At 45.6% G+C, this 15927-nt stretch overlaps 3 protein-coding genes across 3 annotated transcripts; all 3 read left to right on the top strand.

The window, feature by feature from the left end:
* Positions 1 to 1209: 1209 nt before the first annotated feature.
* On the top strand, positions 1210 to 3156 carry LOC128299897 (glutathione S-transferase D7). Its single transcript, XM_053036038.1, has 3 exons — positions 1210 to 1409; positions 2564 to 2705; positions 2804 to 3156. Exons 1-3 carry the CDS (start codon positions 1210 to 1212, stop codon positions 3116 to 3118), a joined length of 657 nt encoding a protein of 218 aa, XP_052891998.1. The 3' UTR covers positions 3119 to 3156.
* Positions 3157 to 4383: 1227 nt separating this feature from the next.
* Positions 4384 to 5100, top strand: LOC128298627 (uncharacterized). The gene has a single exon (XM_053034397.1). It carries the CDS (start codon positions 4384 to 4386, stop codon positions 5098 to 5100), a length of 717 nt encoding a protein of 238 aa, XP_052890357.1.
* Positions 5101 to 5509: 409 nt separating this feature from the next.
* On the top strand, positions 5510 to 7134 carry LOC128298745 (myosin regulatory light chain 2, smooth muscle minor isoform). The gene is made up of 3 exons (XM_053034524.1): positions 5510 to 5680; positions 6431 to 6567; positions 6951 to 7134. Exons 1-3 carry the CDS (start codon positions 5510 to 5512, stop codon positions 7132 to 7134), a joined length of 492 nt encoding a protein of 163 aa, XP_052890484.1.
* The last annotated feature ends 8793 nt before the right edge of the window (positions 7135 to 15927 follow it).

The raw sequence follows: 15927 nt of genomic DNA, 5'->3' as shown, positions 1-15927 counted from the left end.
TAACAGGTCCCACCACCGCCGCCACCACACCGGTGTGGCACTGATTTCCTCAAAGGGCTCGACCTGTTCAGGTTGGGGAAAGCAATGGGCAGGTATCGACAAATGTGGGCTACCGCCGTAACATACATTGCATGCACGTGCACAACCCGATTCCTTTGCTTCGGTTCCAACAATACCCGGGAACGGTGTTTGTTTGCTGCAATCGCGTCGTAACGGTGGACTGGCAAAGATGCGCTAAAGTCGACCGTGTCCACGTTCCACCGTCGGTTCAGTTCCGTTCCATCGTCCGGTGAGTGTTGTTACGCGGTGCCAGGTCGATTCGTCTATCCACGGAGTTATTTGCGGAAGCTATTCAAAGGGCCAACGACTCTGCAGTGACACAACGACGCATCGTGCGTTCCTGCTGGAACTTCAACCGAGGGGTGGAAATACCTTCGACAAAACCCCATTACGTGCAGCAGTACGGTCCCAAGTGGACAGTGCCACATTTTAGCAACAGCTCAAGCAAAACGGCTCCCGAAACGGTGCGGGCGACAGCGTTGACCAAGCGGGACCAAGGTTTGCTTAAAATATCCTGGGAATCTTTGCGAAAGCAAGGCCACCGGCATCGTTTCGGGCTGGTATTTGTTCGGCTTCTCGGTGCACGGTTCACGCGGACACACTTTGGGTGGCTGGCAGGGTTGTCACGTTCGATGCGTAACGTTCGCTGGCTGGAGTGCCGATAGAGCGATAGGTGTACAAGACCTGGCAGCCTGGTCCTACAGCTCGAACCACGTTGCTCTGGATGGTCTTCTCCGCTGGTTTGTAAACGGTTGAAACGAGAAAAACCACCACCACCGTCAAGCTGGGTAACTGCATCGAAAGTGTTGCCGTGATACAATCCAAATTTGTCAAGTAAGTGTGCCGGAAGCGGTAATCGGAAACGTTAATTGGGTGATTAGCCCGGTGCGTGCAGCATAACGTTCGTGTCCTCGTTGATGCTTTCCGCACTGTCGTTGCTGTTGTTCTGGTCGTTAATTTAATCCTTGCCTTGGTTGATGGTCCCGGAACCCCATTCCCCTTCCCCCACCCAATCCTTGCCCTCCGAAGAGGTTGGTCCAGACGGAACCGGCACGATGGCTAAGCTATTGCACGAATATGAAAGTGTAATTAGCACGGGATACGTTGTTGATATCGCCTCTCGATCGCATCCGTTGCAGGCGCGGTCCAATGACACCGGTGCTGTACTATCTGCCACCGTCGCCTCCGTGCCGATCGGTGCTACTGCTGGCCAAAATGATCGGCGTCGAGCTGGAACTAAAGGCCCTGAACGTCATGGAGGGCGAACAGCTAAAGCCAGACTTTGTGGAACTCAACCCCCAGCACTGCATACCGACGCTGGACGATCACGGGCTGATACTGTGGGAAAGGTAAGCAATACTAGCGTGGTTATCGATTTTGCCCAGCCGCTCCAGTACTTGTTCCTGTTCAACGTTTTCTGTTCGAGCACTCGAAAAGGGCGAGCCTAAACGTAAACCTTGCACCTCGTCCAAGGTAGTGCGTGATGTGTTTTTCTTATCATTTTCGATTGCTGCTACCGTATCGTGAATGTTTGCGCGTGTGTTTGTGTTTGTATGTGTGTATTTTATCGGAGTTTTTCCATTTTCCTTCCGTGTGCGTGTATTTATTGGATTTTCACCTACGCGGTTTGATCTATTTCGGACCGTGCACGTGATGCGGGGTCGCAAAATAAAAAGAGCGTTGTAAGCGTGGGAAACACGGCACATCGATGAAAATCACAATGGTACAAGTTTCGGAAAAAGTCCCATTCGCGGGTGCCTTTGAACTCGAAGATCCAGCTGTAAATGATTATTAATGGAATGCCCATTCGTTATCCTTAGCGTGCACAACGGGGACACAATGAAGACGAAGTGTTGACATTAGATGGGTTGTTGTGTGTATGTGTGAGTTTCAACCCTCCAGACTTCACTTTCGAAGTTGTGTCGTTATAGATGGGCAGAGGAATAATTTTAATGCATTATCGAACAGTTGAAAATGTCAAGCGTGCCATTGAATGAAGTATTCCTGTGTGCGTGTTGAGGACTATTTGAACACCATACCATACCATTCATACCATACGGCTGGTACTCATCGTCGTATGCAGCTGACCTCATATTTGTAACCCTTTCCCCATTGTAAAATGCATCATAATTTAGTTGATTACCTTCAGGAGTGGAGTAAAACGTACATTAGATTGATGAGTGCATTAAGATAAAGTATACTTAAGACCACCAGCGAAATAATGATACGACAAGTGGCGTTAAAATTGTTGATTGAAAATCACTTTTTTTTAGCCACTTAGAACATCAGAACTGATTTTTTTGAACGAAAGTTACTTGCATTTTAAGGAAAATAATTTGATTTGAAATCTAAAAATAATTTGAGACTTGATTATTATGCAAAGCAAACTTAGGAAAATAGCACGACTTGAAGACGAAATTGTGTTAGAAGTAAATTATCTCAGTAGGAAATATTCTCTCTTTGTTGATACAAATCTCATTGCCTTCTTTAAATTACTTTCCAGTCGAGTTATTCTATCGTACTTGGTGTCAGCTTACGGTAAGGACGAGAATCTCTACCCGAAGGATTTCCGCTCCCGTGCCATCGTCGATCAGCGGCTGCATTTCGATCTCGGCACACTCTACCAACGGGTCGTCGATTACTATGTAAGCATGCACGGCAATCCAATCGTTTGATACTGTAAACTAACATTTATTCTACCGGTGTCTGCTGTTTCCGTTCCGCCTTCTCCACACCCAACCAGTTTCCAACCATCCAGCTCGGTGCACATCTAGACCAAACGAAGAAGGCAAAATTAGGCGAAGCGCTCGGTTGGTTCGAAGCAATGCTGAAACAGTACCAATGGTCGGCGGCTAACCACTTCACGATAGCGGACATTGCGCTGTGCGTGACGGTGTCGCAAATAGAAGCATTCCAGTTCGATCTGCATCCCTACCCACGTGTCCGGGCCTGGTTGCAGAAGTGTAAGGATGAGCTGCAGGGTCACGGTTACCAGGAGATCAACGAAACCGGGGCCGAAACGTTAGCGGGACTGTTTCGTTCGAAGCTGAAGCAGTAGTGGAACGCCAATTTTTCGGGAAAAACCCCAACTTTTCTATAAGCAATGAAGCATTGTGCTCGCGAAAATCATTACCAAACCGTCATTCGACGCTTAGTTTGTAGGCAATTTGTTGACGAAAGCTATATTTTGTTAAATAAATCATATCAAACAAATTAACGGTACAAACATTTCGACTAAAGTGATGTTTACCTTTCGAAGAAATTTACAAGAATAAGAATGAAACAGAACTTCACAAACTTTTCTTAGAACAAAAAGAACATCAGACAAAAAATAGATCCAGAATGCAAAAAGGATCTTTAAAAAATCCTTCCAAACTAGCAAACCTACAAGATAATCCACTTTGCTCGCATTAACACAGGTCAGAATGATACAAATGTGTAGGAAACCGAAACAGGTAGTAGAGAAGCTGTGACTGTCGAATGCCAAATGAATGACTGGAACGGGTCGTCAAAACACACGGCATTCCCGTGCGAGCGGGTTGTACACCGAAGTTTACGGTCAACACACTCAATATTGCACCTCGATTATGCTTTTGACACTCTTGACGCACCGGGACGGACAGGAAATGGTGACGAGTGAGACAAAGAAATCGGAGCTGTTCGGACCAAAGCACACCCGAAGGGCAAAAAAGGACACCGTGGCGATCGTGGTACCAGCAACCGGATGGTATTTGCACCACCAAAAAGGACACATTGCAACGGATGGAAAGTTTTGAAGCGTACCTGCCAGGGTGTTATCGCACATTCCATTTTGTTCGGGAACCATTTCCAATCGACTTTCGGTGGCTGCACCTGCAACAGGATCTGCAGGACATGGTAGTGCAAATGATGGATTTTCGAAAACCCATTAGACACATTATCAGCATTCGGGGCAGGATGTTGTAGATAGTAACGCACCTTTTTTGTTTTGCTTTGTTTTTGATCCTTGTCCCACTCTTATGCTCACAGTCTTCTCTTTGGCGATGCTTTTGCACTGTACGACACCCGGCAACTGTGGGCGATTCCGTGAGCTGGTCAAAGCTAATTGCAAACCAATGTAAATCGTTCACCATCGGAAACCTTATCGCTCGCCGGGGATTCCTGGAATATGAGTGCCTCCTTTCCTCGGGTGCGAGATGAGATGCTGCCTGTTTGGCCGATGCTTCCATATAAGACGACGAGGATAGGCGGGTTACAGGCGTTAGTTGAAAGCAGACCTTGGCCCAGTGCAGAAGTGCAAGTGTGAGTTTTTTCGGACGAAAAGTTTACTGTGTCGCGCATGTGATGACGTACATTGTGCTACTATTGCTGTTCGGAGTCACGTTGGCCCAGTCCGAACAACAAGCAGGCCAGCAAACACAACAGGCGCAACAGCAAGCGCTTAAACCGCTCGGAACGCTAGAGAAACCGTTGCAACTGGAGAATCCCGCGTACGATCCGTCCCTGTACCAGAAGTTTCTGCCGCAGGATGCCGTCCAGCAGTATGTGCACTCGTACACCGGACATCCGTACCCGGCGACGCCCTACTTCGGTGGGGCTCCGTTCGATGGGGCCACCGCGTTCGCTGCCATCCCGACCGGTGGATTCGAAGGGTTTCTCATTCCCGCCACGGTAGAGAAGGATGCCCCGTCACTGCTCAGCTCGATGCGCACACTACTTCCGAGTGCCCGATCGTTGGTCACGTTCGTTGGCCGGCTAGTGTCGGTGCTGGTCGGTTCCGTTGGCGTACTGTTCTTCGGTACGATCCTCACGTCGCTCACCTGTTTCTTTACCCCATTCTGTACGCTGTCGTTCCGCAACGCAAAGTTTCTCACCGGTGCTCAGGAAACCGCGCAGGAGATCGCCCAAACGGTGGGCGAACAGGTCACACCCGAGCGGGTTAAGCGGGCGGCCGAATTCCTGTACACCGCGATCGATCGTTTCCAGCGACTAAACAACGTAGTAAAGGAGGCAACCGAACGAAAGGCCGCCGCCGCCGCCGCCGGTGCTGCAAGAAGCTGATTCATCGCCAATGCTACCTTACCAACTAAGTCATCAAACATTTGTGTCATTACTCTCAATAAAACCCATCCCCCATCCTCATGCGCAGAACGTTGATGTACTATTTCGATTAGTGGGCATGGTACGGAATTCCATCTCATTAAAAATTTCCGAAAAACATCTTAATTGCCTACCCTCTTCAATGTATGCGATCATTTACCGCCGCTAGCTGATGTTGATAAGAACGATGATTTGTGGTTTGAAAGTTATTTCTCCTGCTCCAGAACTGCCAGAACAGGTGCGTTGCCGATCTTCGGCGATCATTTCTTTTTGCATGCCACAAACTATAAAAACTCCTTCCCTCGGTTATGCAGAGCGTCAATAGTGCGCGAACGAACGGCGAGTAGTCGTCGGCGGTTTCTGTAAGGCGATGGATTTTCTAAAGGATCTTAACCAACCGAAGGTGTACGAGCTGAAGAAAGCGTTTTGCCTGTTCGATCTCGATGGTGACGGAGTGATTAGTGAGCAGGATTTGAAAAACACATTCTTAACGCTCGGTGTGGATAAGTCCGAGTACGACATTGATCAAATGTTCGACGGGGTGAGTATTAAATGATTATGCGTAGAATTGAGTGAAGAATGAGTGAAGAATTCTATTTTGAGAGATATTATCAGGTAGATTCAAGAATGCGACTTAAAGCCACAACCTTTTTACTGGAAAAATGTACACCTACCTGCCTTCGTATCGTTTTCTCTTCAATAAGAAAGGATATATTCATGCAACGCAACTTTTCCACTGACAAGAAAATGTTAACGCCACACACACTATCTGAACGGCACAGTGCCACAGCGTTCAACAGTCATTGCACGTTGTGCAACAAAAAAAAGGCTTCTTATAACCTGATTTTCACTCACCGAACCAGGATAAGGAAACAAATGAGCAAGAATTACCGTCATTAGCATAGTCTGAAAGAAGTTTCCGTTTTGCCCATTTACAACTCACGCTCCATAACGGTGTTCATCGCCCCGGATGCCCCGGTCCCGATGTAAACCGGTGGAAAATGAGTCCATTTGAAATTCAAATAATCTCCCAACACAAGGCCCGGCTTACGGCGCTGTGGCGCAACCACGGACCAGATAGAATAAATTGTAGTGCCTCCTGCAATCGGGGGCAGGGTTCATGCGCCGCCCGTGTGTCCACCACCGGACGGAAAAGACACGCTGCCCATTACACGAACTCAATTAAAATCTTCAAATTCGGCTCCCTGACCGACTACAGACCGACTTTCGAGTGTTGCCCAGGAAATTCTTGCCATCCCTAACCAGCCCGTGGTGCTTCATGATTTTTCAGGTAGTGCAACCGCTCAATTTGGACGTGTTCTTGCTGCTGATGCTGCAACGTGCCAACGGGTTAGCACCGCAAGACGTTATGGTCGGTGCATTCCGCATGTGGGACAAGGCCAACACGGGCTTCATCGACAAGGAACGGTAAGGCGTCTTAGTTCGGGTGCTGGGGGACGGGTGCTGGGTCGATACGACGAATTAGGTCGAGCGCGAAACCGTTTGCCAAAAGCGGTACGGAAAATGGGGTTTAATTAAAAAACTTTTGCTCCGCCGGCAGCTTGCATGGTGAAATGTGATCGCTAGGGCTTGCCGCCCGATAAGGCCACTCGGCCCGGAGGCTAACCAGGCCAGCAACCGATTCCAGCCAGCAGTGGGGTTGTTGTTTGCAAGGGATTCGAATTTTTCGCATCGAATTTCCACTGCTTTGTTTAGTATTTTTAGCTGATTTTGTTTAATGTCGATTTTTTTCTTGCATCTACTTCCATTTCCACTGTTTGGTTTTCCTTTTTGATTTTGTTTGTTTGTAGCTTTATTCACGACATAACAACATACGGTGATCGATTCACTCTGACCGAAGCCAAAGATGCAGTAGCGGATGCGGCCATCACACGCGGCCCCCAGCTCAACGACGAAGGGCAGCTGCTGGAAAAGCTGGACTATATGGATTTCGCGGAGAATATATCCGGCTTTCAGAAGACAGATCACAAGTAACGCTGCTGCTGGCATTCTAGGACGACGATACATGGCCAGTGAGGATAGTAAACATGGCCAATGCACATAGAACGAGAGTTTGCAGCTGGTAGGAAGCAATGCAATGCGCATCAACACAAAGCACTATTGCACATGAGGGGGAAAAAAACGGCCGGAATTTCAATAAACATGCGACAGAACTCATAACTGGTAGACAGTGCCAAGTTACAGCGAAGATGTACTGCATAGAAGTACATCGAAACGACGGGAAGGTTAGCCAGCATTATGGAACATTGCAAAAGCGCAGAGCAGTTTCATTACGCCTGGCACAGCCATTTGATAATAAACTTAAATTATCTCACAAATTTTAAGAAATTGTAACAAATGGCTTCTTTATTCAATTAAATGTCACTTCGTACTTTTACAATAAATTAGAGAATTAATTATCGTAACTTATCTAATGCATTATTCAATTTTCAGCCAAAGACAAAGCAAAGACTTCAGCTAAATCATCTTTAGAAAATTGGAAAATAAAAATTGAATTATAAATTTTGATTTTCATACAGTTGCAGCAAAAAGCTACAAAACAAATGGAACAATTGATTTAATTTTCATTCTATTAACCATCACAATCACAGCACATGATCACATCCACTCTGAGCCAGTCCAGAGAGTTTGGTTTTGGTGGTTGCTATTGGAAAAAGTAATTATTTCCGCAAAGCGAAAGCAGACCAAATACAATACAATCTTCCTTGAATGCGTACAATGCCAGTTGGTGAAAGTTATCATGTTTCCGTTGTATTCTGTGAAATGACTAGCATTTGTATTGGGTTTATGTTCATATTCATCAGTGATAATTAATAAAAACGGTTTTAATTTGACAGATTGATTCTCCTTCACTGATCATAACATCATAAAATTACAAACACACGGACCATCCCAGTCACATTACACGCGTTTGCATCAACGGCTGGTCATCGGATGCACCGTAAAGGACGGAGAGAGCGAGATAAGTTTGGCGGTTAAAGAAGGAGAAAAAAACTTCACTCTTGCATCGCAAACTCTTGTGAAGGAAAACAGTGAAATGCTTTCAGCGGGTGAACTTTAATTGGCCCCTAAACGTCATACCCTGCCAAAACGGACGGAAGCATCCCTCGGGCGGGTAGAAACGCGCTGTTTTGGCGCCTGAAACCGTACCGATGGTAATTTTCTTTCCGTGGAAAGCATTTTTCCCTTTAACCCGTAAAACCCCACCAGCATTCATATCTTGCTGGATGGGGAGTTTGGCACTGGCAGTGTACGGGCAAGCGATGGCAAAGATAGTGTGGTGCAGTACGCTGCGAAGTTCATTAATCAACCAGCTTCTGTCAGTGATTCCGAGAGTTGCTCCGTTTCGGTGTGTAGTCGGGAGAAACGCGCACGAAATCGCTTGGCTACTAAACACGGCTGCCGACCGCCACATCGGAAAGATCTGGCGAATATTTTAAGATGCTGGTGAAATGTTGTTAACCCGCAAAAATCATCCATTAAAATGTTTTGCTCTGGGAGGGATGTAAAGCATGTATCCAGCAGGTAGTGGGGTGATGTATTGACAGGAACTAAAAATCAAATGGCTGAACATTGGTTCTTTGATGAGCTAGTTTATCATGAAATTAAGCGTTTGTTTTGTTGATTTTTAACGCAAATTAGATTAGCCATTCAGTGAAGGTTGGTTTTAATGCGCTCTTCCAATAAAAACGATATAAATCTGATTAGTAGGAAGCATTATACTGAAAGGCACTTTTGATTATCTACCTGAAAGTGTACTAATGTTTATGTTTTGATCATTTTTTATAATACGTCTACTTTGTCTCCTTCACACTTGGCAGTGGAGGATCAATCCCCTTGGAGGCCCAGGGCGGAATTTTTCAAGGGGGGCCCATAATTTTGCTACGGCGGTGTTAGGCCATTATCGGTGTTAGGGAGATGTACTTCAAACATGATGTAACAACACCAGCAAAGTCTCGGAAAGAAAGCTCCCTTGCGTACATCTCAGAATTCTGTTGCGTAGCCCTGTAAACGGGCTAGTAAGCTAGTCTCTATATATAAACGTTTGTATGCGCTAAGGAGAACCATAACGCCACTACTTAGCTGGTACGAAATTCCATACAAAACCAGCTGTTTTCAGATTGCCGATACCAGGAGAGCATCCACGGAAGAGGTAGCACCCAGTACAGCAATTTTGCTCGAAAACCGCCGAAAGGTATGCAATGTTTAAACACTAACTTTCCCGTTGGTTGTGAAAAATTTCTTCGAAAACTACCAGTTTCCGAATGTATAATACCAGGAGAGCATCCACGGAAGAGGTAGCTCCTGGTACTGCGCCGTAAGGTATGCAATGTTTATACACTAACCTTGCAACCAATTTGCAACGCAAGTTTGGTGCATGCAAGAAACTTGCAGCAAGATGGCGCGCAAGATGGCGCCCAACTTCGTACTTGCATGCAACAAACTTGCATGCAAGCTTGCATGCAAACTTGCATGCAAGTTCTTGCAAGCAAATTCTTGCATGCAAACTTGCATGCAAGTTTGTATGCAAGTTTGTATGCAAGTTTGTTGCATGCAAGTACGAAGTTGGGCGCCATCTTGCGCGCCATCTTGCTGCAAGTTTCTTGCATGCACCAAACTTGCATTGCAAGTTGGTTGCAAGGTTAGTGTATAAACATTGCATACCTTACGGCGCATACCTAGTGTATAAACATTGCATACCTTACGGCGCAGTACCAGGAGCTACCTCTTCCGTGCATGCTCTCCTGGTACTTTAAATTCGGAAACTGGTAGTTTTCGAAGAAATTTTTCACGACCAAACGGGAAAGTTAATGTTTAAACATTGCATACTTTTCGGCGGTTTTCGACCAAAACTGCTGTACTAGGTGCTACCTCTTCCGTGGATGCTCTCCTGGTATTATACATTCAAAAACTGGTAGTTTTCGAAGAAATTTTTCTCGACCAACGGGAAAATTAGTGTCCTGGTACTGGTGCAATTTCGTTTTTACTTTAAAGTCACAAAGTCGATATTCTTCTCTGCATTTAATTTATCACATAGAAACAAATGTTTTATATAACCAAGGAAGATATTTTTGATCAATTTTCTACCTTGTAAATTATTTTTTTTTTGCTATAAATTAACTTTGTTGGAAAATTTTCAAAAATCGCACAATCGGCACAAATTTTTTGAGGCCCCCAACACGGCGAGGCCCTAGGCGACCGCCTACTCCGCCTACCGTTTGATCCGCCGCTGACACTTGGGACACGGTTCGCTTGACTGATACCTTCTCTACCACAGGAACCAAATTTTATAAATTAATTAAAAAACGAAAAAAGCGTAACTTACATCTTAATTGAAAATGATTCAAAACAAAGTTAGTTTTAAACAACATCATAACCGGTGCATACGTCCTATCGATTCAATGTTTTCTAATTGTGGTAAATCGTATTAGAATTCAACACATGTTGGTGCGTCCTTTCAAGACTAACTTGCAGGAACTGTGGGTTCATTAAACTTTTTCGACGTTCAAAACCGTCCACAAACCATGCGAAACTCGCAACCTGACCATGTTTGACCAATAGCTGCAGGACTGTTGCAAACTCCCACCCGTGTCCGTAATTCGGCTGTTCGTTCGTTTGAGGAAAAGTTATCCATGCTTGCGGATATTTTCGGGGATTGTGCTGAACTGAATGATCTAACCGATGGTAGCCTTGCCTCACGCAAACGTATGGTCGCTACACGCTGCCAGGTAAAATGCTTAGAAAGCTTTATCCTTTTGCCGAAGTCAACGCATTGTCTCATAATTCATTGCACAAATCCCGGCGAAAGGATAGAACGTCAGGACAGTGTTCGGATGCAACATTGAGTTTCTGTGAGGCGTACGGGAGCCCCACCGCATTAGGGAGCAATCGGATCGTAATGGCTTCCATTTTCTAAATCAGAAAGCAGTGATGCAGCAACGAAAAGAAGTTGGTTGCAATTTATGAGCACACACTAGAGTGGGCAGAAGGAATTTAACAATATCTTTAAAAGAGACAACATGCCACCACGTGATTTTCAAAGGAGAGACTTTTTCTTTTCGAACTACAGGATGGCCATTTCTTGATGGCTTTATTCACTCATTGCTCTGGGGCGTTTAATATTCACCGAAATTACTTGCATCACGTCACATGTGTTGGGTTGAAATTAAACTCTTTGCATCATTAGGCGCAGGCTTAGAATATGATAAAAATAGGGACACATAAATATCCTCGAGCAGTTGCCTTTGCGACCAGCTGTGCACAACTTTGATTTGTTTCGTCACGTGTTTTTTCCATGCGCGGAGGGAAAATGTTTTTCTCGTTGATTTCCGACCAGAGCAACACGTGCTTTCAACAGTGGATGTTTTCTACTACACAAAGAAACACAAAGCAGCCCAACTGCCCATTAGAAGGTGGCCCGGAACGTTAACAAACCGTGTGTATCTGGTTCCTCAAATCCTGCAATTTAACAGACGCAACAGCACCAGCTACATCGAAATGTTGTAGAACAACACGTACCGGAGGGCTTAAAAAATTCAACTCGTCCTCGTAGTCGACCGCCCCCGGGAAAGGTAAACATCCTGTGCTTTGGCGAAAATGGCGAAAGAAAAAGATCTGTAACCATGGGCAATGGCAACCATCCACGTCGGGCACGTACAGACCGTTTTCGTTTGAACATGGGCACGCACCCCGGCCAAACACTAACGAATGGTCCGTATACATATGAATTGCAGACGCTTTGCACCTTCCGGGTGAGCAACCGGGTGCTGGGACGATACGATCTGAAGAAACGGGTTTGCCATCGTCGTGCTGTCTCAACGTGTCCATTTCGCTGACAGAGCTTTGTCGTGAGTTTGGCACAGCACCGGTAAGCAAATCACACAACCCAGAGCCGGGCAGACATCTTGCAAGTCCTTCCGGGAACGGAACAGACGGAAGTGTGTTTGGAAGGAGTTCGTTTTCCAGCTCTGATATCACCCAAACATACACACAGAACCTACACTCACAGACAGCACAGACATTTAGCTCGAAAGAGTCACCAAATTTCAGGATTGCTCTTGCTTCACCCCGAAATGGCACGGGAAATCCTGCTTTTTTTTCTTTGCACCAGAACACTGAAAGCCCATTGTCATCGGCCGTGAAAAAGTAACATTCGCACATGGCTGCACACGGCCAGAAATCAAACGCCAGGAGCGAGCAGTGTTTGAAGAATCCGCACGACTACGGCATCGTCGATGCCGGCAAGCAGTTTTTCGGCAGAGAGTTGTCGTCGTCCCGGTGCCCGTTTGGCATTCGTTTCGACTCATTTCACGCGACGCTAGCCGGAGCGTGGCGCTTCGTTTTTTTGTGCGAGCCACCGCTTGTTCGAGTGTGCTCCAGGTTTTCGATTCCGAATCGATAACGGGCGCCAAAAAGCAGCATTCTACCGATGATCTTGACTACACTTGGCACATGAACGACAGGATATCCTCCATAGATTTGTGGGATTTGTCCACGAATGTGTGTCTGGGGTGTTTGGCTTGCAGTCAGCGTGACCAACTGATATCAGGGATCGCCGAAATGTAGTAGGAAGATCTACCGCCCAACCCAGATCGGCGGTGTGTGCATCAAATGTGTAATCTTGCTGACCATCCCGTTCACACTTATCCAAAGCTGCACGGGTCTGAATGGTCGTTAAATTCACTTCCAGATCTTGCATGTTTTGCCAAAAAGGGGTAAAACGACGGTCGCGTCAGCACCGGCCTGAGTTCGTACCATCCGGCACTTAGCCGAACGATGGTGGGTAAATGGTAAATGAAGTCGAAGCAGCACGCGAACAAAAACGCTCACCCGGAAGATGCTGTAATTTCCTTTTCGTGTGCAATGAACGAACCGATACCGAATGTAGGCCAACGGAAATGAAGGAAATGGGGCTAGGACATATTTTGTACATGGCATGTTACAATTCCATCTACGAAAAACAAAGCCGCCACGGACGGAAAATTGAAAGTAAACAAAACAAAGCGGGAAAAGCACAACCATGCAAGAAAGCAAACAACAAACTTCTGTAACTTCCGTTGTAAACACGCGAAACGGCAACACATGAGTGGAAACGTGTGGTGTTTCTTTGCCGCTTCTCCGCTTGACTTTTCGACGCTTCTTCTTTCGCGCATTATTTTCGTCAGCGAAAGGAAGAACAGAAAAAAAAACCACCCCTTCGGGACGTGGAAAATGGCTGGAAAACTTAAAAACAACGTCACCAACACTTGAGCGGAGCCGTAAAGTTTGCTTTATTGCTCATGCGAGTACAATTGAAATACGCGGAAAATTGAAACCGTTCATTCGACGACGTTCCTGTGCGTTACACTGCCTCGCTGGGAATATCTCTATTCGCCACCCTGTGACGGGGCGCACCTTAGCAAGCGGTGTAAAAGTAATGCTACAAACTCACGTATTAACGTGCTCGGTTTTGTTCTTTCAATGTGGTTTGTATTGTTTTTTTTTGCTCCCATTAGAACGGCAAATGTTTGAAAAGATAATAACGCTAGCGCAAGCAGTTGTAACAGCCATACGTCGAGTGGGAATTACCACGAGTGTGGATTAAAGCCAAACCAAACACATACTATCATTAGCCACTAATTTAGCCAGTTTGAAAGAAGATCATTTTCATAAAATTACTTTCCACGTGCTCCCTCAGGGTACACACTACGATGGGAGCTTGGTTTCGTTCGGTTTTTATGGACTTTTAGCAACGGCAACACTTTGAAGCTTTGCCGTTGGAAATGACTGTAATCCCAAGGTGTAATCCCGAATGGATTGAATTTCAATCGAAGCGTAATTTGATCTTCCACCTACACCAACGCACGGTAGATTTGTTTCATCTGTAAAGTTACAGTTGGAGCTTGGAATTAAATTAAAAACTCATCGTTTTCCCACACTCAAGTTGGTCGGTGATTTCTTGGAACATTAGACCAATTCTCATATGTTTATTCGTTTATACCACATTTGATAAACTTCTCTATAGCTCCACACGAGAGCTTTATGGATTTATCGTTCACATGCCGCGTGTGCAGTCGACAAAAGTTCCGTAACAAACGAACTGCTTCCGTTATTGGAATCGTTCCGACTGGAACTTATCTCCTTCAGGAATAAGCAGGTTCCAGGTCCAGGCGATGCATCGGACGGGCTGTACTGTTCCGCCCGATTGGGCAGCCGCCTAAGCTGCATTAGCCAAACAACGGCTCACCGTGCCGTACCGTGGCCACACGAGTAATTTGAAAAATTGCACCCCAGATTCCGCAAACCCGGAGGGTTTGGGACCATCCCGCATGCCGAGTGCAAACGGTGCAGATTAAAACTCTATCCGGCGTGCGAACACGGCCCGGTCTGGCTTGCGAATTCAGCTCGGTGCGTTGATATTATTGGGGAGTTTTCGGTTTCGATGCTCGGAATTTGGCTCCGCGGCACAATTCTTCAGCAACCCAGCCGCTGCCCGGTATCGCCGGTATCGACTAACCGATCGGAATGTTTGCTCCTTTCCCTGCTTTACGAGTACCGAACTCCACCCGAATGGGGACCGAAGCTAGCGCACCGAGCTGGAACGTGCGCTGCCAAGGATGCTGGCACGGTTGGCAGTGTCCTTCCTGCTATCTGCCTGCTTAGTTTACGTTTGTACGGCATCGCGAAACGGCTCACGCTCGTGTCGCTTTTGCGCTGTGTTGACGAAGCGTTTGGTTATTATCGTTCGTTCGGTTCGGTTTTGGGTAGCGGTATGCCACCGGATGTGGCATAATTTCAAACAACAAAGCTTGGCCGTAAGCTTCCGGTTACGATCAAAGTGTCCAATTTCGGGGGAAAAGATACACTGTTTTTACTGTGCACGTTTGGCAGGATGTTATGGAAAAAGTAAACCTGGTGAAGAAGCCGGTGTACGGAGCCCATCGTTTTCTTGTTTATGAGATGCAAATTGGACCGATCGGTCATTCGTGGCATGCTGGGAGCAGTATGGTCCAAGCCGTTGGTGTCTGTACCGTGACTTAGCAGCTCGTTTTGTGTAATATGCTAATTAAATCGAGCGTGATTCTAACCGACTCCCAATGTGCCGGGCTGATGATGTGGCCCTGTAATAAACGAGTTGCATCGTAAGTGTATCGCAGTTGTGCCCGGGAATGCAAAGTGAGTGAGGTGAAAATTAAAAGCATATTAGCGGGATGGTGTATCAGCACCGCTATTGATGCGGTGACGGATATGTTTAATTAGCATACAGCATAATATGATTAATGGATCACGCTATCAACCTGTATCGTTTCAAATGCGAATTGCAAATTGCATAGAACCGTGTTGGGCTAACGGTTGGGAATGTAAAAAATGCAGAACACAGCCCGATATTGCAATTTGTCATTGATGGTTCAGTGTCCGACAAGGAATAGAAATTGTGTTTGTTTAAATGAGATAAAAAAAAAGCTTGAGTTAGCGTTTTGAAAGCGACAAAAACGCATAAAGACCTCTAGATTTTTTAGCAAACGATTAAAGCTATTTCAAATATATCCTAACAGCTAATATATATGACTTTCCGTAGTAATGAAAAAAATAAAAATTTAATATTAATGTTAGCTGTCTTGTACATATTTTCGTCATAAGCTTGAGCTAAAGCCTATAAGTGACCAAATTATGGAAATGTTATTATATCATAACAAAATCAATTATTGAAGATTAATTTTTAAGATTGAAATTTAATATTTTATTCAGAATATTTTCCTACTTTATATTGTTATTTATAATTATTTG

The sequence above is a fragment of the Anopheles moucheti genome, chromosome 2 (genome assembly GCF_943734755.1).
Source record: "Anopheles moucheti chromosome 2, idAnoMoucSN_F20_07, whole genome shotgun sequence".
Classification (NCBI taxonomy): Eukaryota; Metazoa; Arthropoda; class Insecta; order Diptera; family Culicidae; genus Anopheles; species Anopheles moucheti.
The sequence above is the reverse complement of the archived record's forward strand: the minus strand, read 5'-3'. Positions and strand labels throughout refer to the sequence as shown.

Excerpts from the sequence above, each read along its gene's own strand:
- LOC128299897 (XM_053036038.1), top strand. The coding sequence starts at position 1,210 with ATGACACCGGTGCTGTACTATCTGCCACCGTCGCCTCCGTGCCGATCG. Across the intron at positions 1,410-2,563 it reads GGGCTGATACTGTGGGAAAG|TCGAGTTATTCTATCGTACT; the intron begins GTAAGCAATACT and ends ATTACTTTCCAG. Across the intron at positions 2,706-2,803 it reads AACGGGTCGTCGATTACTAT|TTTCCAACCATCCAGCTCGG; the intron begins GTAAGCATGCAC and ends ACACCCAACCAG.
- LOC128298627 (XM_053034397.1), top strand. The coding sequence starts at position 4,384 with ATGACGTACATTGTGCTACTATTGCTGTTCGGAGTCACGTTGGCCCAG.
- LOC128298745 (XM_053034524.1), top strand. The coding sequence starts at position 5,510 with ATGGATTTTCTAAAGGATCTTAACCAACCGAAGGTGTACGAGCTGAAG. Across the intron at positions 5,681-6,430 it reads TTGATCAAATGTTCGACGGG|GTAGTGCAACCGCTCAATTT; the intron begins GTGAGTATTAAA and ends ATGATTTTTCAG. Across the intron at positions 6,568-6,950 it reads GGCTTCATCGACAAGGAACG|CTTTATTCACGACATAACAA; the intron begins GTAAGGCGTCTT and ends GTTTGTTTGTAG.